This window comes from Mustela nigripes, unplaced genomic scaffold, assembly GCF_022355385.1.
Source record: "Mustela nigripes isolate SB6536 unplaced genomic scaffold, MUSNIG.SB6536 HiC_scaffold_75, whole genome shotgun sequence".
NCBI lineage: Eukaryota > Metazoa > Chordata > Mammalia > Carnivora > Mustelidae > Mustela > Mustela nigripes.
This window is the reverse complement of record NW_026739490.1, coordinates 3,091,195-3,116,061: the sequence shown is the minus strand read 5'-3', so window position 1 is coordinate 3,116,061 and position 24,867 is coordinate 3,091,195. Positions and strand designations below refer to the sequence as shown.

General features: G+C 40.9%; 2 protein-coding genes across 2 annotated transcripts in view; both read right to left on the bottom strand.

Annotated features, from left to right (window-relative positions):
* The window catches only part of LOC132008147 (transmembrane protein 230), a 16,830-nt gene extending 9,372 nt beyond the window's left edge, over positions 1 to 7,458 (bottom strand). The window contains exons 1-3 of the mRNA XM_059386546.1: positions 7,318 to 7,458; positions 5,023 to 5,143; positions 3,587 to 3,709 (exon numbers count right to left, since the gene is read on the bottom strand). Coding sequence (XP_059242529.1) covers positions 3,587 to 3,709; positions 5,023 to 5,121 — 222 coding nt within the window. The 5' untranslated portion in view covers positions 5,122 to 5,143; positions 7,318 to 7,458. The remainder of the gene's footprint in view (positions 1 to 3,586; positions 3,710 to 5,022; positions 5,144 to 7,317) is intronic.
* A 500-nt stretch (positions 7,459 to 7,958) lies between these two features.
* Positions 7,959 to 14,975, bottom strand: LOC132008146 (proliferating cell nuclear antigen). Its single transcript, XM_059386545.1, has 6 exons — positions 14,531 to 14,975; positions 13,577 to 13,674; positions 13,348 to 13,415; positions 12,432 to 12,626; positions 9,314 to 9,437; positions 7,959 to 9,230 (listed from the first exon to the last, which is right to left on the bottom strand). Exons 1-6 carry the CDS (start codon positions 14,749 to 14,751, stop codon positions 9,151 to 9,153), a joined length of 786 nt encoding a protein of 261 aa, XP_059242528.1. The 5' UTR covers positions 14,752 to 14,975; the 3' UTR covers positions 7,959 to 9,150.
* Positions 14,976 to 24,867: the final 9,892 nt, after the last annotated feature.

Here is a 24,867-nt window from a genome sequence, read left to right as displayed (position 1 = left end):
AAGATTTTATTTATTTATTTGACAGAGAGAGATCACAAGCAGGCAGAGAGGCAGGAAGAGAGATAGAGAAGGAAGCAGACTCCCCGCTGAGCAGAGAGCCCGATGCGGGGCTCGATCCCAGGACCCTGAGATCATGACCTGAGCCGAAGGCAGCGGCTTAACCCACTGAGCCACCCAGGTGCCCCAAAGATACCTATTTCTTGATTCCATTGCTGAAAAGCTCTAGAAACAATCAAAACCGAAGCATGAGCACCACTAATGCCCAGTCTGTGATCTCTACTTCCTATACAGAAACCAAGGCTCAGGCGCCTGAGTGGCTCAGCTGGTTGGGCGACTGCCTTCAGCTTGGGTCATGATCCCGGGGTCCTGGGATCGAGTCCCGCATCGGGCTCCCTGCTCCGTGAGGAGTCTGCTCCCTCTGACCTTCTCCCCTTTCATGCTTTCTCACTGTCTCTCTCTCTCAAATAAATAAATAAAATCTTAAAACAAAACAAAATAAAACGGAACACCAAGGCTCTCTGGAGAAATGGTTGTTTACAAGTTAGGAGACAGGAAATATATAGCTGGGCCTGGGATAACTTTCTGTGCCAGAAAGCAAGAAAGCTATCAAAGGCTACATAGGCCATGTTTAAAAGACAAAGAAGTAACATGAAGGAGTCCTACTGACCAAACATGGAACAGTTTAATACTAAAAAGAATATGGGGGACACTTGTGCGGCTCAGTTAGGCTAAGCATCCGACTCTTGATCTCAGGGTTTTAGGGTTTTGAGCTCAAGCCCCGCACTGGGTTCCACACTGAGTGGGGAGTCTACTCAAAAAAAAAAAAGAATATGGACTGTGATTGATTGAAACACAAATATGTAAAAGAAAAAATAGGAGTTTATACTGATACCATTCTCTGACTACCTTTTGCGGTTTTGAGGTTACTAGGTGTATTTTTATAAAAGTTGTGAAGCAGAAAAACATTTTTCCTACCTTCACTATACACATTATATTTTGGGGTAAACAGATGGTAGATTTGAGAAAGACCTTTACAGCAGAATTTCAGCTAATGAACGCAGAAAATGACAGAACTGCATTCACTAGTATAAATGGTAATGGAGAAATTTATAATAAATTAATTAGGCTGAAGGCACTTAAACCCAGCAATCTACCTTAATATCAACTAAAAGCAGGATAACCATTACATGCCTCCTAATGTAATACCACAATTTGGTTCTCAAATTGTGGTTTATGGACCACCAGCATTACCTGGGAACTTGTTAGAAATGCAGATTCTCACAACCCACCTACAGAACTGGAATCTCTGCGAATGGAACTAAGGAATCTGTGTGTTAACAAGTCTGCCAGATGATTCTGATGAACATTGAAGTTTCAGAACCAACCTGCCATAGCAAATACACAGCACCTCCCATGAAGTATACTTTCTAAAAAAAAACTATTCTGAATCTAAGCAAGTCTCTAAAACTAACAAAAATATGAAGATCAAAGATATTAATACAGGGGCGCCTGGGTGGCTCAGTGAGTTAAGCCGCTGCCTTCGGCTCAGGTCATGATCCCAGGGTCCTGGGATCGAGCCCCGCATCGGGCTCTCTGCTCGGCAGGGAGCCTGCTTCCTCCCCTCTCTCTGCCTGCCTCTCTGCCTGCTTGTCATCTCTCTCTGTCAAATAAATAAATAAATAAATCTTTAAAAAAAAAAAAGATATTAATACAGCACCTGTAAACTTATATAAAAACTATTACAGATGCATACTGAAGATGCACACTTGAGAATACCAGCAAAATAGAGGTGCCTGGGTGACTCAGTCAGTAAAGCATCAGTCTCTTGATTTCATCAGCTCAGGGCTGTGATATTGGACTCCACGCTGGCTGTGGAGCCCGCTTAGGATTCTCATTCTCTCTCTCTCCCTCTCCCTCTGTCCTCCACCCCACCACCGCTCCTATGCGCCCTCTCTCTCTCTCAAAAAAGAATACCAGCAAAATATAAATCTGGTATTTGGTTTCCTACACAGGAAAAAAAAAGTTGGGGGGAATACATGAAGCAAAATGTTTATAACTGTTGATGAATGGGAGACATGCAGGGGTTTAATACATTATTTCATTTACTTCTGTTTTTGAAGTATCTGTAATAAAAAGTGAAAAAAAAAACTCCAAACCAAACTTATTAGTGATTCTCTTAATTAACATCTTTATCCTTATTTATAAAGCAGTCTTTTATAAACCATACAAGGTAAAACGATATTTGCTGCATGTGGATCTCACCTCCACTCTCAATATTTGTAATTAACAGAGTCCTTTGGGACTGATACCTCATACTGCAATGAAAGTTAACTGAATGGGGCATCTCGGTGGCTCAGTGGGTTAAAGCCTCTGCTTTCAGCTCAGGTTGTGATCCCAGTGTCCTAGGATCGGGTCCCGCATCGGGCTCTCTGCTCGTCAGGGAGCCTGCTTCCACCTCTCTCTGCCTGCCTCTCTGCCTACTTGTGATCTCTGTCAAATAAATAAATAAAATCTTAAAAAAAAAAAAAAAAAAAAAAAGAAAGTAAGAAAGTTAACTGAAGGCACAGTCCTGAAGTTAGATGTTCAAACAAAGACTGCACCAAGTAAGCATCTGGTGACCACACAGTGATTTTAAGTAGTTAAGACCAATGGCAGGGCGCCTGGGTGGCTCAGTGGGTTAAGCCGCTGTCTTCGGCTCAGGTCATGATCTCAGTGTCTTGGGATCGAGTCCCGCATTGGGCTCTCTGCTCAGCGGGGAGCCTGCTTCCTCCTCTCTCTCTGCCTTCCTCTCTGCCTACTTGTGATCTCTCTCTGTCGAATAAATAAATAAAATATTTGAAAAAAAAAAAAAAAAGACCAATGGCAAATCAGATTCACTTCTTAAAAACCATATGCAGTGATTTTATTGCTACAGTGCTACTATTCTCAATTTCTATAATGTCCACAGTTTTTCAGATGTTGGCTATGTTCCCTCTGCAGGACCATATGACCATGACTTGTGATCATTATTAGTTCAGATCAACTTGGGCACTATTAGCACATGTATATAGCCCAAGAAAAAGAACCACCAAACACTCCTTTAGGTAATAAAGATAACATTCTGAAGCTCAACAAGAACTCCAACCAAACCCAATGTAGTAAGGATCAGAGTCAAGAGTCACAAGTCCTGGCATGGTCAGTGGCCCCAGACCTATACAAGCCTCACTGCTTCTCCCCACACATGGAACATCTATGGCACTGCAAAATTATAACAACACATTCTACTCTGGCTACAGCCTTTATCAATCAGAAATCCTCAATGCTAGGCTTACCTTTGCTGTTCCTAACTGTGACAGTAGGAAGACTGCTTGACATCTCAGAAGGAAAATGTCACACACACACACACACACACACCTCATAGAAACTGGGACAAGCATGTTGTTGCTCAAAAAAAAAAACGTATGTTTTGTTACCAGAGAACAAAATCTAAAAGAAAACTCTCTTCTTCTTTCTGCTGGAAACTCCTGTACTAGATATGAATATAAAACAGAGCCCAGACTCACACTTTAAGGATTTCATGCACACCCCCACAAACTCTTCAGCTTACCCCTTTGCTGATATAGCCAGCCAGCAGGAGGGAACCTATGATTATGAGAAAGGCCCCAATCAAAAACAGAACCGTCGCAAGCGCAATGGCCTTATACGGGATCTTCGGAGGACTCTTCTTAAACTGGAAGAAAAACAAACAAAAGACATAGCATTATGAAAATACCAGGACTGAAACACTTTAAAGCAAGGAGGATAATAAGAACCAATGTGGTTAGTTTGTGCGTCTTGAAGGAAGTCCTACTACCCACTAGAGCTCTGGGAAAGAAAGGCAAGGGACAAACAGGAGGTGAAGCTCTAATTACTGCTCTAACAGCCACTCGGAGGAGTCCCAGCAGAATGTTACTCTTTCTACTTCTAATTTTATTCCATATACCACTCACCATAAGAAAATATTTTCTCACAAAAACAGAAGATACTTTATGGTCATTCACTGATTAGATATTAGATACTTATTAAGTGCCTGGCACATGGAAGGCTGTACTAATCTCTAGGGATTCAAGATGAACATCGTGATCTGGAGAAGTAAAGAAAACAAGTGACTTCTGGCATTCAAAGTTAAGTGAGCATACAAAGGTTTTAGAAACAGCTTTTTCTCAAGCATTAGTTGCCCACCCCAGGGATCAAGTAGCCTGACTTGTTAATAAGTTCTATTCAAAGTTGATTCAGACACAAGCTTTCTAAGGTTTGCCTCATTTCTGTATCTGACCTAATGGACTAGAAGATTCTCAGATGTGCTTTTAAAAAACAAAACTCCTCTCCTTCAAGTATGGGTCCAAAGAGTACAAAGAGTCATTGATTTGTTTATATTTAAAGGGATGGGTTCCTGCCTCTTCCTCCTTGGCCCTGGTTCCACCTAAACCATTCCAAGGGAAGGTGGGCAGAAGGAGATATGCTACATCATTAAGTATCTTATAAATAACGAATCAGGGTAGGATACAAACTTAACAAATATTAAATATTCTGTTTTACTTACTGTTTGCCAAAAGAATACCTTTAATAAATTGGATCTCATGACATCAGGAAAGAAGGAAGATTCCCACAATCTGTTGGCTTTAGCAGTTAGTTTCTCCCTTAAAAGATGAACTGGCTTTGACTAAAGTGTAAATGAACCAATGACACAGTCCTTAAAAAAAATTCTACTTAACAAAACACAATCTGAGCATTTTCCAGAAAAACTAAATAAAATTTGTAACTACTGGGTTTTGGTGTTACAACTAAAAATTCTTAGAAATGAACAGTGTTTATATTGGTTTGAAACTGCTCTACCAAGGCCTCTCCTTCTGCAAACTACGGCTGAAAGGGTCTCAGAGATAACTGTCCTTCTTGCTGCTGCTTCTAATCCCCAGAGACAGCAAAACCTCCACCTAGAAGGTCTTCCTGCTAACTCAACAGAAACGGAGCCAGCCAGTCTCATTAATTCCCTTCCGCATTTACCTGAAGGTCAATGTAGCCATCGTCTGTGCTGGAGAGCCTTGAGTATTTCACTTTACTACTGGGGATTCCAGTAGCCAGGTTGGTACGAGACGGCATCATAACACACTGACACAGCTACAGTCTGAAGACAAAGAAAACTGTCATTATATGCCACTGACCACAGTGTGTTACATATATTAGAATTTGGGCTAAGATGTCATACTAAGCAACTGGCAATTCACGCCCCACTGCACTTAAAATCTGATATTTCCTTTGACAAAGTGAAAACATTCTCCTATGTACCTTCTCTGCCTTGTCCTGGTAGAATGAAAGTCAAGACACTGACCAAGAAACAGACCTCATGTTTATCTTCTCACCAATATTCCTGTGCCTCCTAATTTTTCCAAACCCTCCACACAGAGCAGGTGGAAGAGTGGTGACTTAAATACAAGTCTGACACCGAAGTCCACATTTTCAGTCATTCTGCTATAGTACTGCCTGGCCCCTGTCCCTGCTTCAGGAAATAGCAAGAGGAGCATAAGCTCAAATGATTCTTACCTGCCAGGGACGGAGAATGGGTGGGATATGGAATACACTCACATTAAGCATTTTGTTGATTCCCCCCTAATGGGTATCATTCTTTTATTTATTTTTATTTTTAAATTTAATTTAATTTAATTTTGAAAAGATTTTATTTACTTATTTGTTAGAAGGAGAGGGCACAAGCAGGGGAAGCAGCAGGCAGAGGAAGAAGCAGGCTCCCCACTGAGCAAGGAGCCCCATATGGAATTTGATCCTAAGATCCTGAGATCACCACCAAAGCCCAGCAGAAGGCCAACACTTAACGGACTGAGGCACCCAGGCATCCGGTATCATTCTTTTAATGCAAAAAAATCTGCAGAGTCTCCAGTAAATTTGGCTATCAGCACTATCACTACTGGTAATCAGCACTGTACCAGTGCCAATTTGTCTGCCTCTCTGCCCCACCCCAAGCACTGAAAGTAGTGATTTCATTTTCCAGATTACTTCTATAGCCTCCTAAAAAAATTAAAAATAAAAATAAAACTTGTTTTTTGCGCAAAATATTCAAAACCAACTTCAGTAATGAAATTATGGCTATTTTGTCACTAGTTTAAGAGGTAGTAGATAAGATAAAAAAAAACAATGACATTTAAGTCGGAAAACATTCGTAATTTGATACAATAGACAAATCTATTTTGACTGTGAAGCTATTTCTAAAGGTGACATGGATTTGTAAAGAGAAAATTAAGTATCTCACAATAAGGGCACCATTAAAAAAAACAATCCAGAAACCATAAAGACTTTGTCTTCCTCTGGTATGACACTTTGTAAACAATCTTCATTATAATAATGTTGGTTAATAATTACCCACACTTAGATACCAGGTCCTAGTCAAAGTGCTTTCTATATACTTTATCCCAATTATTAATGAGCTGTTTTAAGTGGCCAAGAGTCAACCTAATATACTATGTATAATAAAAATGCTAAAATAATTAGCAATATGATGGAATTGGTGCTAAATGTGAATGTCCCTTTATAGCAATTATATAACAGTGCAGAAATCAAGTACTGGATCCAGTATGTTAATTTATATGCTCTTCTGAAGTTAGCTCAAACTGCATCGAATACCAGGTTTTTAAGTATTGCGATCCCGATTACATGGTAATCTAAATTAATTCTACAAAATTTAAAGGACAAACTGCCGGTATGTGGGGGTTTGAGGGCATTTAATCACTTGTGATTTCTATCGTCTTTATAAAATAAAGTTTACGGACTCTGCTTTACCTATTCACACACCCGCATCAAAATAAAAAAGCGAAGGGTGTGAGGGAGAGGGGCGACGAAGGCTTACTGGTAGCAAAGAGTAAGAATTCTGCAAGAGGAAGGAAAAACGTAAACCGAGGTTTTCAGAGTACCATTTAAGTTCCCCAAAGAATTACTTTTTTTTTTTAAACCGGTTCCACCGCAACTCTCAAACTCTCCGAGCCCGCCGGGGCTGCGAGGCTTTAAAAGCATCAGTAAAACACTCAGCGCAGTGCCTAGCATTATGCGCCTCCACACACACTATCTTCCTGCCCGTCTCCAGACCTAGCCAGGAAGACAAATAAAAACCGACGCGAATTTAGACGGAAACAAACAAAACCAGTTTCTGGGAAGAGGCCAGCGGTGGCCCAGGCTGGTGAACGCTCCACACCCAGGACGCGAAGCTAGATTTCGGCAGGGACCGCAGTCTCGGCCCCGCCGGGCGCCTGAGGGGGGCGCTTCTGTTCCCGCCCCGCCGAACACACGCCTTACCGGAGCGCCGCGCCAGGCCGCCCGCGTGCCGACAGCTCGCTCACGGTTGGCAGCAGAAGCGCCTGAGGCCTCATGGCCCGCCTCACCTAACTGCCACCCCTCAGCCGCCCCCTTGACGCCGGAAGTGGCCCGCTGAACGGCGGCGTACCGGAAGTGGCGTCACCGGGAGCGACCTCTATCAGTCCCCTTTCCGGAACTTGTTTTCGCCTTGCGCTGGTAGTAGCTAGTGGTAGTGTACTGCGGAAGGTATCGGCGGCGGGAGTCGCTGTGGCCTGGATTTGTTGCCAGGCACCTCCACTGGGTTGTGAAGCTGTCAAGGGTGACGGCTCCCGGAGTCCCAGTCAGACTCTGGGTGAACCGGCTACTTGTTTCTTTCCCTGATCCCTCGGGCAGTGTTGGTAGCTGAGTGGTACCCACAGGAGACAGAAGCTGACAGTGAAGCTAAGGATGACTGGAGCTGGCAGGACTCCTAGTCAGTGTCCACGGCTGTAGCCCTTCTCCTGGGCACGCCACGGTCTCAGCATCAATACCCCACCACTACTTTCGCGTGGCCCCACATTCTTGTGTTTGTTTCCTGCTCCTCGACATCAGGCCTGGACCAAGTAAGAAGCCCGCCCACAAGGGACATTTTGCAGCACATGAAGCTTTGTAAATGTCAGATTTATTAAAGTATAACTTACATACAATAAAGTACAATTGGATGAGTTTGACAAGTGCATACAGTCTTGGAACCATCACCGGTCTATATTAAAGTTACACCATTCCCAAAACTTCCATCAGGCCCCTTTGCCCCCAATATCCTTCCCTGCCCCCAGGCACACAGAATGTAATTATTAGTTACCTACTGGGTATAGTGGGTTATACCTCCAGTAACCAGAACTCAGTCCAGGTACTACAACAAAGGAACCAGTCGTTTAAAACACCAAGCACAGAACATACCAGGAATAAAGGACTTTAATAAAGCGATTCTCAGTATGTGCTATGCCAGTTTGGCACAATTAGTAGGAACATTTAAACAGTCTGTTTCACAACTGCTAGGATTAAGTCACAAAAAAGGCTACTTATACTAGAAAAATTATTTTTGCACCAACATATTGCTTGGCCCCTATCACAGATGTACTAAATCTTTCAAGATTCTTTTAAAAGGCTCCCTAGGCTAAAGAAACACTGCGCTATAACAGTGCTAGTCTTCTCAAGCTCACACAGCTTTGGGTACATAAAGCTGGAAAAAAAAGTGTTAGTTTTTGCTAACAAAATTAACAAAATAACAAAATATATAGGTCTACTCTCCTGTTTATTTCCTGAACTCAAGTTAGAAGAATACCAAAATAAGTTTGAAAATGAATCCCCAAAAATATTTTGTCACCTACTGTAGTTGGAATACTTTTTATTGCTGTATCAAATGTATTTTTATCAGGCTGCTCTAGACTGGAAAAATAAGCACATTTACATGAAATGGTAGCTTGAACTGAATTCCCCAGGATACTTGCAACAGTCATGGTCCAAATGAAGGCACTGTCTTGTTATGTTTGAAATTCAAAAAACTTTTATTTAAATTGAAAAAAATTCTCAAAACTGCATTTAGAATCAAAACCCTTTTGTTATGAATACACAAGTATTTTTAGGTAAGGCAGAAATATTTCTAGGTTAACAAGACCAAATTTGACTTTGGATTTTATTCTTTAAACAAATTGTAAAGAATGAAGGAAAAAATAGGTTATTTACAGAAAATATCTACATATGTACTCAAGAGGTACAAATTTGGTGACGAACTTAGTACATGCCGGCAGTTCTTAAAGAGCTTAACTTTATTTTCTTGGATTTTAATAACACCTAAGATCCTTCTTCATCCTCGATCTTGGGAGCCAAATAGTACTTTAAATGTCCCATGTCGGCAATTTTATACTCTACAACTGAAAGAAGACAGGAACACAATTATTGAGAAGTACCACATATACCATCTACAAAACAAGATTCAACAAACCAATTATCTTACCAAGGGGTACATCTGCAGACATACTGAGTGTTACTGTAGGAGAGAGTGGAGTGGCTTTTGTAAAGAAGTTCAGGTATCTCAGTGCAAAAGTTAGCTGAACTGGCTCATTCATCTCTATAGTAACCTGAGAGAAAACAGAAAGAGTAACCATATTGAAAAACATCAAGAAATTGCAGTCCATTAGTTTAGAATATATTTCTAAAGATTTATTTATTATTGGGGCACCTGGGTGGCTCAGTGGGTTAAGCCTCTGCCTTCAGCTCAGGTCATGATCTCAGGGTCCCGAGATCAAGTCCCCCATCTGGCTCTCTGCTCAGCGGGGAGCCTGCTTCCCCCTCCCTCTCAGCCTGACTCTCTGCCTACTTGTGATCTCTGTCAAATAAATAAATAAAATTAAAAAAAAAAAAAAAGGTTTATTTATTAGAGACAGCGTGGGTGCAAGCAAGACCTTGAGTGCGGGGAGAGGCAGAGGCAGAGATTCCACGCTGAGTGCTGAGCCCAAGCAGGGCTTGTTCCATGAGATCATGATCTGAGCTGAAACCAAGAGTTGGATGTTTAACTGACTGAGCCACCACCACCCAGGCACCCCTAGAATATATCTTTAAAAACAAAACTAAAAATCCCTTATTGGTTTACTTTGGAGAGTGATATGAAACTAATTTTAAGGACTGGTAAATAAAGCAAAAGAATCAAGTATTTAGTCTGTCCCATATAAACTGTAGCTCAGGTAAACAAAATTATGTGGTAAGAGAAAACTTCTTATGGGAATGTTTCTAATAAATAAATCAGCTAATAAAAGGAGGAATGAAATGTATTAATACAACTCTAAGGACCTAATATTCTAAACAATTATTATGGCTGCTAAGAAAATGCAGATACCTCATACCTACAAGGGGTATACATACAAGCATCTGTAAAGTATTCTTATTCTCACTCCCCAAACAAAGAAAACACTGAATATCAAGCCTCTAGCACTGTAGCTACCAGTTTATAGGAAATACAGGTTAGAGAAGAATATTAATTGACATAAGGGATAGAATAGGCAAAATCCAGATTTCAGGAAAACTCAATGACAAAGGACTTGCCTCAACAAACTGTAATGGAGAGGGGGGATAAAGAAATTGAATGGAAAACCAATGGACTAAAAGAATTTGAGGGCCTATCAATGAACTACAGTGTACAGAGCTTATTAAAATTTTGATTCAAACAACTTCTGAAATAACCAAGGAAATAGGAAAACACTGAAAAATTCCTTAATACCAAATAATGTCAGGGGCGCCTAGGTGGCACAGTGGGTTAAAGCCTCTGCCTTCAGCTCAGGTCATGATCCCAGGGTCCTGGGATAGAGCCCCACATCAGGCTCTCTGCTCCATGGGAGGCCTGCTTCCTCCTCTCTCTCTGCCTGCCTCTCTGCCTACTTGTGATCTGTCAAATAAATAAATATTTTTTTTTAAAAATACCAAATAATGTCATAAACGCTCACATTTCAGATACAAAAATACTTATAGAAAAACTAATCTGAGGGAGGCCTGGGTGGCTCCGTTGGTTGGACGACTGCCTTCGGCTCAGGTCATGATCCTGGAGTCCCGGGATCAGGTCCTGCATCGGGCTCCCAGCTCCATGGGGAGTCTGCTTCTCTCTCTGACCTCCTCGTTCATGCTCTCTCTCACTGTCTCTCTCTCAAGTAAATAAATAAAATCTTTAAAAAAAAAAAAGAAAGAAAGAAAAAAGAAAAACTAATCTGAGATTTAAAAAAAAAAAAAAATCCAGAATGGCAGGGAAGTTACCATGTAATTTAGCAGAGATAATACAGAATTAGACCCTGAACTTTTGTTAGTAATATTTTTAAGTCTTCATTTAAACTGAGGGTTGAGGGCGCCTGGGTGGCTCAGTGGGTTAAGCCTCTGCCTTCAGCTCAGTCATGATCCCGGGGTCCTGGGATGGAGCCCCACATTGGGCTTCCCCCTCTCTCTCTACCTGCCTCTCTGCCTACTTGTGATCTCTGTCAAATAAATAAATAAAGTATTTAAAAAATAAATAAATAAAATAAACCGAGGGCTGTCTACTCATGCAAGGAACTAGAATATTGAATAATTACTATAAACATAAGATGTCACACACTAAGGTAAGCACTTTGAATGTTACCCCATTTAAGCCTAATAATCCTAAGAAGTTAGAACCTTAAATTGTCCTTCATTTACAGAATTAACTGGTGTTTTTTCAAAGGCTAGTAAGGCTATAAAAAATAAAATACAATTACAAAGTATTTGTTTATAAATACTCTTCTTAAAAAAAAAAAAGGACGTGAGGGGTGCCTGGGTGGCTCAGTGGGCTAAGCCTCTGCCTTCGGCTCAGGTCATGATCTCAGGGTTCTGGGATAGAGCCCCGCATCAGGTCTCTGCATCAGGCTCTCTGCTCAGCAGGGAGCCTGCTTCCTCTCTCTGCCTGCCTCTCTGCCTACTTGTGATCTCTGTCTGTCAAATAAATAAATAAAATCTTAAAAAAAAAAAAAAAAAAAAACAAACAAAAAACCACACTTGATTTTCTAGGAAAACCTTAATTTAAGGTTGTTTAGTAATTAGTGTTCTTTGTCCCTAAATGGAGGTTCTCTAGGCCCCCTACTGGGCCTACTTTGTTGAAACTTAAATATAAAGATTACATAAGAGCTCCTAACAGGTTAATTTTTACCTCTAACTAGATCCTCTGTTGAGTTGCAATTACCTTGCTATGGACTGAATGTCTGTGTTCCCAAAAAGTTCATGTTAAAACCAAATCCCCAAGTGATGGTACCTAGAGGTAGGGCCTTTGGGAGGTGCTTAGTGCTAGTACCCTTCTAAAAGAGACCTGAGAGCTCCTCTGACCCTTCTATCGGGCGAGAAGCCCACTGTCTGAACCAAGAAGCAGGTCCTCACCAGACACTGAATCTGCCAGCTTTCCAGCCTCTACAACTGTCAGAAATAAATTTCAGTTGTTTATAAGTCATTGTCTACAGTATTTTGCTATAGTAGCCTGAAGAGATTAAGGCACTATCTACTGTTAAGAAGGATTACCATTCTCAAAAGAAGAAGAAGGGTTACCATACTCTTCACAGTATTTTGTTAGTTAAGAAACTACTTACAGCTTCCTCCTCCTTATCGACATTACTTGTTTGTGACAACTTAATATTTCCATTTCCTAGTTCTCCACTTGCAGAAAATTTCACTCCATCTTTTGCACAGGAAATTACAACAGCATCTCCAATATGACTGAGATCTCGGCATATACGTGCAAATTCACCAGAAGGCATCTTTACTACACAGCTATACTCTTGTTCCTAATAAAAGAAAATAAAAGTTCATCTGCTGGAAATTAAAAATTCTCCTTTTCTGAAAACTCTGCATCTAGACAAAAATTCAGAATTTAAGACTTCCTGATTATTTTGAAATATCTCATTGTGTAATTTCATAACATACTCTAAACCTCGAAAAGCAAATGTAGATATAAAACAAGTATGTCATAATAATTATATTTAGAAAACTAAAATAAGAGTTTAAACCTTTAATGACAAATGCACCATTCAAGGAAAAGAGCCTTCCCCAATCACCCTCCAGGGCTAAATCAAGACATTAGGGCATGGCATACAAATGATGATGTGTATGCAAACAGGCCCAACTGCTTACTAAAACAAAATAAGAAAACAAGACACTAAGGATTTAAAAAACCTTAACTCTCCTTTTATGTTGATAAACCCAACCTTAATGAATTTCTGCTAACACAGCCTTAAAGTCTAAGGCTTTTTCCTCTGGGAGGAAAAAAAAGCAAGGAGGTTAACGCTAATATATATTTGGAAGCAATCAATTCAACCAGATTCCATTTAGAGTACTGTAGTTTAATGAAAAAATTACAAATGTCAGTCTAAATACTAAATCCCTACTTTGGAACATGTACAGCAAATATACATAAGTTCCATCAGGAATTGGGCTTTAAACTGTATTAACACTCTTATGTAACTATCATGCCCTGTGTACAGTACATTCAGAAACTTTGATACTCACTGGAATTCCAAGTTGTTCAACATCTAAATCCATTAATTTCATTTCATAGTCTGAAACCTTTTCTTGATCTACCAAAAGAAAGTAGATTGAAGAAAAGCATTTAAGTTTATAACTATGATGTTAAGTTCTACAATCATCACAAACATTTTCTTAAAATTTCTCACAACTCTGAGAGACACATTGCATTTAAATTTCCCCTAGTATAACTTAGTTGAAGGGTATGACTTACTTGGAGCTTCAAATACTAGGGCCAGGGTGTCTGCATTATCTTCAGCCCTTAGTGTAATGATGTCCTCATTGCCAGCGCATTTCAGTATTTTGGACATGCTAGAATACAGAAGACACAGGATTTAAAATCCACACAATGTTCTCAAGATCGATTTCTGACTCTAAAGAAGGAGTTGCTATTTTTACCAGGGTTGTCAGAGCAACTGGGTATGTTAGGTAAACTGATATGGCCATTTTGTAATGCAATATAGCAGTATTTATATTTTAGCAAGCACACACCCTATCACGAGCAGTTTCACGTCTGGAATATCAACAAAAGAGCAGTATTTTACGACCTGCACGTCCCTTTGGTGGGTGAAGCCAATTATTCGGTTGTGACGATCACGAAAAATGATGGAGGATCCCCATTTAAACTAACACTCCATGTAGTCGGGTAAAGTATTTCTCACAAACCTTAAGATTTAAACATGTTTATGTACTAGACAAGGAGCGATCAAAACTTTGGAAGCCCCTGCCGTGGATAAATTTTAAGTCATGACCTCAGGGTGCTCACTGCAACTTTATAATAATAAAAGACCAGAATCGACCGACTCTACGTCCCCAGGTAGGGTGACAGAACTGGTCAATCAGGCCAAAGGTCTCTCGCCCAAGGCCGCCGGCACTTAATGCCCCAAGAGCTGTGCAACTCTCTTCCTGGCATTTCGAAGAAGCCCGTCATTTTCCCGCCACCACCCGCTTTGTGACTTTGGCGCGGAAAGTGCTGGTGCGCGCGGCTGCCAGCGCGGGCTTTCCGAACCGCGCGCTCCGCTAGGTCCCGCCCCTCGGCGTCGCAGGCCAATGAGATGGGGCGGGTCGCCTGTGCCGGCCAATGAGGGCCTAGCTCGCCGGCGCTCCCGCCAAGAGCCGGAGGTGGGGGTGCACGGAGAGCCCGGCTCTCCGCCACCCTGGGGCTCACCTGGTGAGGTTCACACCCATGGCCAAGTTGCGGTCGCAGCGGTACGTGTCGAAGCCCTCGGAGCGCAGGGTGAGCTGCACCAGGGAGACGTGGGAGGAATCCATGCTCTGCAGGTTGACGCCGCTCGAGCTTATGTCCCAGCAGGCCTCATTGATGAGATCCTTCAGCGCCTCCAGCACCTTCTTCAGGATGGAGCCCTGGACCAGGCGCGCCTCGAACATGGTGGCAGGGTCACAACGACGCAGCTACAGGCGGAGATAAAGAGGAAGTTGTTCCCGGCTTGGGCGTCACTGGGTAAGAGAGAGCCAGCGAAAGCAGGAGCTCACGTCGGAGAGCCTGGACGATCACAACCAGCTCGAGGAGCCTGCGACGGTTTAATAGCGCCGCGTCTGCGAGCGCGCGCTCTCCGCCTCTGCGCCGCGTGTGGATACGTCACCACGCTGCCCCGCCCATTGCCTGTCGGCGAGACTCCAGGGCCAATAGTGGCCCTGATCTGCATGTAGCCCGCCCTCTCTGAACATCCATTGGAGGGTTGGACGCAGGGGCGGGGCAGGAGCGTGGCGCCTCCGCCTTCTTTTTTACCTAGTTCTGCGAACCCCGAAGCTAAACAAGTCTAGGCATGTGAAGGCCTGACAGGGGTTCTGGGTCTTAGAGTTTTGTGCTGCCTGCTCAACCTCCCTCTTCAGGAATACCAAAAAAGTGAAAATGAAACGCAAATCCAACCTAGCAGGAGGAAGACGCCTTGCAGCTTGAGTACAGCTGTTTTAAATGTGCGTTTTACTTTTGCTGTTAATGGAAGTGATGTGCTCCTAAAAGTCAAAGAGTACAGAGGTGTGCAGTGACGATTAGAGAATTACCATGCCCCTTCCTCGTCCGCACGCACCCCAAGCTCTTGTTACTTACTGTAGACAACTTTCTAAGCATTTTTTTCTCTACAAATACACTTAAAAGAAAAACAAATTGAGTTCATACCAGAAACACTTCTACAATGTATACTTAATAAGCTTATGTTTAATTTTATGTCACATACCACCCCAATATCATCACTTCTTAAAACGATGGAATAGTATCCTATGCATGTAGCCAAACTTGTCAATTTCTTGTAATTACAAACACCTTCGGGGACTTAGTTGATTTTTGTGAGATCGACCCCTTGCAGTGGCATACCCATTAAAGTTTTGACAAATATTACTAAATTGACCGCTGAAAGATTGCAGTTTGCCTAAGCCTGTGGACATGCTCATTTCTCCATGTTTTCCTAGCTATAGATACTAGCAATTTTAAAAAAAATTTTTATTAACATAGAATGTATTATTAGTTTCAGGAGTACAGGTCTGTGATTCTTCAATCTTACACAATTCACAGTTCTCGTCATAGCATATATCCTCCCCAGTGTCCATCACCCTGGCACCCAATCCCTCCTATGCCTCTCCCCTCCAACAACCCGCAGTTTGTTATTTGCTGAGACCAAGAGTCCCTTAAGGTTTTTTTCTTGTCTGGTTTTGTCTTGTTTCATTTTTCCGTCCTTTCCCCTATGCAATCTTGTTTTAAAATCTATGCTTATTTGTGTGAAAATTCCAATTTGCACATTAAAATATTGTGTTACAGGGGGCACCTGGGTTGTTGGTTAAACATCTGCCTTCCCCTGGGGTCCTGGAATGGAGCTCCACAGGCAGGCTTTATTTAGCTCAGCAGGGAGTCTGCTTCTATCTCTCCTCCCTCTTCGCCCCCCCCTGCTCATGATCTCTCTCTAAAATAAATAAATAAAATCTTTTAAAAAAAGGATTACAGGGGTATGAGTGGCTGCCTTCAGCTCAGGTCATGATCTCAGGGTCCTAGGATGGAGTCTAGCATCCGCTCCCAGCTCCCTCTGCGTCTCACTTGTGCTCTCTCTGTCACATAAATAAAAATTGTTACAGGTTGGATATCTTATATATATATATATTTTTTAAAGATTTTTTATTTATTTATTCAACAGACAGAGATCACAAGTAGGCAGAGAAGCAGGCAGAGAGAGAGGAGGAAGCAGGTTCCCTGCTGAACAGAGAGCCCAATGTGGGGCTTGATCCCAGGACCCTGGGATCATGACCTGAGCTGAAGGCAGAGGCTTTAACCCACTGAGCCACCCAGGTGCCCCCTTTCATATATATATGAAATATATATATATATATATTTTAGATTTAAAATATATATATATATATTTTAGATTCTTGACCATTGTATATTTTTATCTTTTCCCTTAAACTCTTTTTCCTATTGATTGCAAGGAGCACTTTATATATTAAGCATTTCTCTATTACATTTATTCCCCCACCCCATTTTGCTATTTTTCTTTTACTTTGGTTATAGCATTTCCCTTTAATTGTGTTTGCTATATTACCTTGGTCTGTAGAATTAGTTTTTCTACGGTGTATCTTCATATAGATTTAGTTTTATTTATGCTATCCAGAGAGTTTAGTTTCCCAAATCAGAAGATTTATGTATTGTATCAAGTCTAGAATATTCTCAATTATTAGTTTCAAATATTACCTTTCCCTACTCTAGTCTCTCCCTCTGGCAATTCAAATGGATGAATGTATTTAACTGAAAGTAAGATAACTTTACTGTAAGATACACCATTGTTTTATGTAGCACAAGAAAAGAAAGGTTGAACCATCACACAATGCTATATCATTTAGAATTTCTACTTTTTTTTTAAAGATTTTATTTATTTATTTGAGAGAGGTGAGAGAGAGAGAGAGCACGTGCACAAGTGGATAAAGGGCAGAGGGAGAAACAGACTCCATGTGGAGCAGGGAGCCGGATATGGGGCTTGATACTAGAACTCCAAGATCATGACCTGAGCTGAAGGCAGAGGCTTAACCAACTGAACGACCCAGATGCCCCTAGAATTTCCACTTTGTAATTATTGAAAGAACTTTTAGATTAGGGCCCCTGGGTGGCTCAGTGGGTTAAAGCCTCTGCCTTCAGCTCAGGTCATGATCCCTGGGTCTGGGATCGATTCCTGCATCAGGCTCTGTGCTCGAGCCTGCTTCTTCCTCTCTAGCTCTGCCTGCCTCTCTGCCTACTTGTGATCTCTGTCAAATAAACAAAATCTTTTTTTTTTTAACGCATTTCTTTTTCTTTTTTTTTTTTTTTTTAAGATTTTATTTATTTATTTGACAGAGAGAAATCACAAGTAGATGGAGAGGCAGGCAGAGAGAGAGGGAAGCAGGCTTCCCGCTGAGCAGAGAGCCCGATGCAGGACTCGATCCCAGGATCCTGAGATCATGACCTGAGCCGAAGGCAGCGGCTTAACCCACTGAGCCACCCAGGCGCCCCAAATAAACAAAATCTTAAAAAAAAAAAAAGAACTTTTAGATCATTTAAAATATTTGTATCATATATTATTCTTCTGCATACAAAAGCATATAATCAAGATGAATTAAGGTATTCTTAATATTTCTCCACATTCAGTCTTTCACAGTTGCTGATACTGCTGTTTCCATATGCTAGCATACCCTTATCACAGGTGTTGATGCAGCATTCTCAAAAGTGCTACACTCTTGTCCCTGGAATCTTTTCCAAGTCTGTGCCACCCATTTGTAAATTAAAAAAAATATATATTTTTTAAGTTTTTAAAGTCAATTTAAACAAAACAAGAAAGCAGTACACCTATTTCTCCCACTCCCACCCCTCACCCCTGGTAACCACCTATCTGTTCTCAAGTTTTTTTGTTTTTGTTTCATTTAGAGGTTCCACACAAAGATCTTGTGCTATTTGTCTTTCTCTGTGTGATTTACTCATTTAGGGTAATGCCCTCAAGATGCAGCCATATTGTTGCAAATGGCAAAATTCCATCCTTTTTTGTGGATAAATAATATGCTGGTGTATATATGTGTGTATTACATTTCTGTATCCATTATTTCATCAGTGGATACTTAAGGTTGTCTATACCTTGACTAGTGTAAATAAAGCTGCAGTGAATGTGCGGATATATATCTATATCTATATCTATATCTATATGTATATCTATATCTATAGATATATAGATATCTATATCTTTTCAAGTTAGTGTTTTCATTTTCTTTGGATTAATATCCAGAAGTAGAACTGCTGGATTACATGGTAGTTCTATTTTTAATATTTTGAGGAACTTCCATAGTTTTACATTGTTGTTATACCCATTTACATTCCCACCAATAGCGCACAAGTGTTCCCTTTATTCATTTCCTTGCCAACACTTGTTTTTTTTCTTTTTTTGATAGTAGGTGTGAGATGATATTTCATTGTGGTTTGATTTGCATCTCCCTGATGGTTAATGATGTTGAGCATATTTTTATATGCCTGTTGGCCATCTGCGTGTCTTCTTTGGAAAAATGTCTATTCAAACTTTTTGCCCAATTTTAAAATTGAATTGTTTGATTTTGTTATTGTGTAAGATTAGCCCCTTATCCTTTACATGCTTTGTATTTATTTCCTCCCACTCAGTAGGTTGCCTTTTAATTTTGTTGATGGTTTCCCATTGGTAAATTTTGATGCGGGTACTTTCTTGCCTTATGTATGATCAACTATCCTTTGCATACATTTTAATATCAAAACATAATAGGTTTATCCATTAGTGAGTATTTTCCTTTCTTAGTTCTCTTGGAGTCTTCATTCGTTTGCAAAACTGTGGAATTTGTTCACTCCAGAGAGGAACATTTGCTTCACTAACAACAAATATACACTCGGCTACTCTCTGTTTCTTTACTTTTTGCTTACATAATTACATTTTGGTCTAATGCCAGATCTAAGTGTAATTACTTTTTTTTTTAAAAGATTTTATTTATTTATTTGACAGAGATCATAAGTAGACAGAGAGGCAGTCAGAGAGAGAGAGAGAGAGAGAAGCAGGCCCCTGCTGAGCAGAGAGGCCCATGCGGGACTCGATTCCAGGATCCCGAGATCATGACCTGAGCCAAAGGCAGCGGCTTAACCCACTGAGCCACCCAGGCACCCTAAGTGTAATTACTTTGAAGGCCATTTTAAATGGCAATTAAACTCCACCAATGTGGCACCCAATCAGTTGAAATAAGGGCATATGAATGGCAATGACCTGTCAGAGAAGGCCTTCCAAGGTAGTAGAATTTTATCAGAAAAGCTAGCTGTTTGGAGAGTGGAAGAAAGCCTGAAAAGAATAGTATGTTGAAAAATGATGCCAGATGTTCCAGTAATAGTTTGTTTTACAATTCAAAGACTTTTTTTTAGCAGATGTTCCGGTAGTGGTTTGTTTTACAAGTCGAAGATTTTTTTTTTTTTTTAAGAATTTATTTACTTATTTGACAGACAGATTACAAGTAGGCAAGAGAGGCAGGCAGGGAGAGAGAGGAGGAAGCAGGCTCTCTGTCGAGCCGAGAGCCAGATGTGGGGCTCGATCCCAGGACCCTGGGATCATGACCTGAGCCGAAGGCAGAGGCTTTAACCCACTGAGCCACCCAGGCGCCCCTCGAAGATTTTTTTAATGGGTACTCTCCCCCAGTTTTATTGAGATATAATTGACTTATAATAATAGAACTCAAAGATGATATGTTTGGGACACATTGATAAAAAGGGAGACTGGTGCAAGGTGATGTTGCAAAGGAAAGCAGGAGTGACAGCTCATAGGACTTTGCAAGTGCAAGGGGAAATTATCAGAAGATCTTTGACATGATCTAATGTGTGTGTGTGTTTTAAGCTTTTATTTGACAGAGAGAGAGATCACAAGTAGGCTGGGGGTGGGTAGGGGAGGGGGAAACAGGCTCCCTGCTGAGCAGAGAGCCTGATGCAGATGCTAGGCTCAATCCCAGGACCCTGAGATCATGATGGGAGCAGAAGGCAGAGGCTTAACCCATTGAACTATCCAGGTGGCCCTCTAATTTGTGTTTTAAGAGGATCACTTTAACATTTGGTAAAGGTACTGTTCCAATCAGTGAGAGAAACAATGTATTAAGTAAACTATCAAACTTGACTAAATGCCTAGGAAATAATAAAGCTATAGACTCTTCCTAACAACTGTTCACCAAAATAAATTCCAGATAGATTAAAGAGTTAAAATTCAAATAAATAAATTCAAAATTCAAGTCAATATTGGCTCAGTCAATAGAGCATGGGACTCTTGACCTTGGGGTTGATCCCCTTTTTAAAACTAAAATCTTTAAAAAATTTTTTCAAATAAATATAAATCCAATAAGATGTGTAAAAGTCTTTTGGTAAATATGTATGAGATCTTGCTACAGGCTTCTTTTTTTTTTTTTTAAGATTTTATTTATTTATTTTACAGAGATTCCAAGTAGGCAAAGAGGCAGGCAGAGAGAGAGGGGAGGAAGCAGGCTTCCTGCTGAGCAGAGAGCCTGATGTGGGGCTCCATCCCAGGACCCTGAGTACATGAAGGCAGAGGCTTAAACTCACTGAGCCACCCAGGCACCCCTTGCTACAGGCTTCTAAACATAAAAGGATAATTCCCATGAAACTAAGGAATGACTACTTAATGACTAAGTTTTAAAATTTCAGTATGGCTAAGAGCATTGTATTGGTTAGTACATTTTATGTTTCCATGACAGAGAATCAGTTCAAAGTGATCAAGAGAAAAGGAGACTTTATGCATTGAAACAAAAGCCAGAAGTAGCTAGCTTGCAGCGAGCGTCCAAGGCTCTATCTTAGTAAGTGTATGAACAAAATGGTTAGCCACATTACAAAACAAAGAAGAGTAAATTAAAGGGTGACAGAATTTTAATCTACCAAATTAGTGAAAATTATGTCAATATTAATTGTTAGGAAGAAATCAAGGAATTGGGCACTTTTATGCATTGAAGATTAGAGTATAAATTGCATAATTTCTCTGGTAATAATTTGGTAATGTGTACGAAAGTCTTCAAATTTTATTTATTCATTGACACCCAAATTCAATCTCTAGGGTTTTTTTTCTAAAGAAATAATCAGAGGTACTTAGCAAGATGAAGCACATTTAAGAATATATCTTATAGAGGGGCATCTGGGTGACTCAGTTGGTTAAGCACCCAACTTTTAATCTTAGCTCAGGTCTTGATCTCTGGGTTGTGAGTTTAAGCCCTGTGTTGGACTCCATACCAAGCCCGGAGTCTATCACATTAAAAAAACAAAAACAAACAAAAAAAACTTCTAGAATTATTAAAAATTCCTCTAAAATTGGACTTAACCTTGAGATCTAACAAATGTCATTTGGTAAGTTATGGTAAATCACAAAATGGAATACCAAACAGCATTTCAAATACCATATTTTAAAAATATTTTATTTATTTATTTGACAGAGATCACAACTAGGCATAAAGGCAGGCAGAGAGAGAGAGAGGGGGAAGCGGGTTCCCGGCTGAGCAGAGAGCCCAATGCAGGGCTTGATCCCAGGACCCTGAGATCATGACCTGAGCAGAAGGCAGAAGCTTAACCCACTGAGCCACCCAGGCACCCCTCAAATACCATTTTTTTTTTAAGATTTTATTTTTTTATCAGAGAGAGAGGGCGAGAGAGCAAGCACAGGCAGACAGAATGGCAGGCAGAGGCAGAGGGAGAAGCAGGCTCCCTGCCGAGCAAGGAGCCTGATGCGGGACTCGATCCTAAGACGCTGGGATCATGACCTGAGCCGAAGGCAGCAGCTTAACCAACTGAGCCACCCAGGCGTCCCTCAAATACCATTCTTTTTTTTTTTTTTTTTTAAAGATTTTATTTATTTATTTGACAGACAGAGATCACAAGTAGGCAGAGAGGCAGGCAGAGAAAGAGGAGGAAGCAGGCTCTCCACTGAGCAGAGAGCCCAACGCGGGGCTGGATCCCAGGGCCTGAGATCATGACCTGAGCCAAAGGCAGAGGCTCAACCCACTGAGCCACCCAGGTGCCCCCCTCAAATACCATTCTTAAAGAACATTTAATGATAAAAAGAAAAGTCAGGTTAAGAAATGGTATAAATAGGGGCGCCTGGGTGGCTCAGTGGATTAAAGCCTCTGCTTTCCGCTCGGGTCATGATCCCAGGGTCCTGGGATCTAGCCCCACATTGGGCTCTCTGCTCAGCAGGGAGCCTGCTTCCTCCTCTCTCTCTGCCTGCCTCTCTGCCTACTTGTGATTTCTGTCTGTCAAATAAATAAATAAAATCTTAAAAAAAAAAAAAAGAAATGGTATAAATAGAGACACCTGGGTGGCTCAGTTGGTTAAGCAGCTGCTTTCAGCTCAGGTCATGATCCTAGTGTCCTGCGATCGAGTCCTGCTTCAGGCTCTTTGCTTAGCAGGAAGCCTGCTTCTCCCTCTGCCTCTGCCTGCCACTCTTGTCTGCCTGTGCTCACTCTCTCTGACAAATAAATAAATAAAATCTTAAAAAAAAAAAAAGAAATGGTATAAATAGTAGCATTCCAATTTTCTAAAATTGTTACATCTGGAAAATAGAATGAAAATTCAGTAATATAAATAACAACAGTAGTTCCCCATGGCTGATAGTACCACTAATGATTTTAATGTTTTCTATTATACATTTATGCATTTTCCACACTTTATCAGACATGTATTATTGATTGGAAAATGTTAATGAATGCTGGGAGAGAAAATGCTGTAAACTATTTTATATAATTCCTGGCAACTTTCTTTATAAGGTGATATCATTTATTACAGTGGGTCTCAAGTCTAGCTGCCCCTTAGAAACACTTGGAGGAGCACCCGGGGGGCTCAGTCAGCTAAGAGTCTGCATTTGGCTCAGGTCATGATCCTAAGGTCCCTTGGTTGGAGCCCGGCATCAGGCTCCCTGCTCAGCAGAGAGCCTGCTTCTCTTTCTCCCTCTGCCCCTCCCCACTGCTCGTGCTCTCTCTCAAATAAATAAAATCTTTATAAAAATAATGGGAACTAATCAAGGAATGTAATGAAAAGAAGTCTCTGTAAACAAGATATGCCATAAGACTGAAAGAAATGAGCCTAGAAGAAAGAGATAATATGAGGAAAAGAAGAGAAAAATCAGAGATAGAGGAGGAAGTATAAGGTAACGTAAGGATCTGGGGCAGCTGGGTGGTTCAGTTAGCCAAGCATCTTCCTTCAGCTCAGGCCATGATCCTGGGATGGAGCCCTCAATTCAGGCTCCCTGCTCCGTGGGGAGCCTGCTTCTCCCTCTGCTGCTCCCGCAGCTTGTCTGTTTTTTTTTTTTTTTCTTTCTCAAATAAATAAGAAAAATCTTTATTTTTAAAAAAGATTTTATTTATTTATTTATTTGTCAGAGAGAGAGAGAGTGCGAGTGCACAAGCAGGCCGAGGCAGAGGGAGAAGCAGGCTCCCTGCCAAGCAAGGAGCCCAATGTGGGACTCGGACCCAGGACCCTGGGATCACGACCTGAGCCTAACGCAGCAGCTTAACTGACTGAGCCACCCAGTTGTCCCTAAATAAGTAAAATCTTAAAAAAAAAAATAGTAAAGGATCAAAATTTTTCTTTGGGTCGGAGGTAGGGGGAGATTTCTACTTTTCATTTCTTTCTACAGTTTATAAATAGAGAAACCCTAAAGCTTGCCTAAAGACCCATTAGTATGACTTTCCCGGGTCTGAATACTGCTTCCTATTATCTACAGCACTGACTTCAGAAATGTTCTTGGTTTAAGCTCAGCCTGGGAGGGCTGAGGGCAATGGCTGAGAAGTTTGTTCTGGCCAAACTGTAGGTTTATTCAACCTAGTAATCATACTGTTCATTCTGAAACTGATTTATATGTAGTGCTCTACCAGCCTCTTTTATATTAGGCTAGGTTTGAAAGGCAACAGTTGATTTCGAAGGATTGATGCATCTTTAGTTGTGAGCTTCCACAATTACATACCCTAAGGGGTGAGGATTTGGATTCATCTCTTTCTATCTCTATCTCAGAGGATGACCTTGTGGCGTTCTCTGTGTTTACATCCTTCCTACATCTTTTAGATAATAAACCTGGGGTAATTTACTCAAGAGGTGTCTGGTTTTTAGATGAAGAAGTAACCACTGACGTTGGTCAAAATGGTGGTCAGAATCCTCCAGAGATTAAAAGAGCTTTAAGATTACCATCACTGTGCTGTTTACTTTTGTAAGGTCAAAACAAAAGACAAAATAAAATACAAAAGCAAAGCTTTCTATAAAAAAATTATGGACTGAAAGGAATGGTCTGTCATGTATGTGGAGTCCCACCCGTCCAAAACCCACTAAGTATTTGTGCAATGTTGTTCGTAGGGAACAAAGCACACCAGGAGTTCAGAATTCCTCCACACCTAGTTTACCATCACTGTGAAGCAGTTACAGGAACTTTGGAATATATTTACAGAAATCAAGAAAATAGAATGCTTTTCCCAGAATTCTCGCTACTGTACCCAGAAACC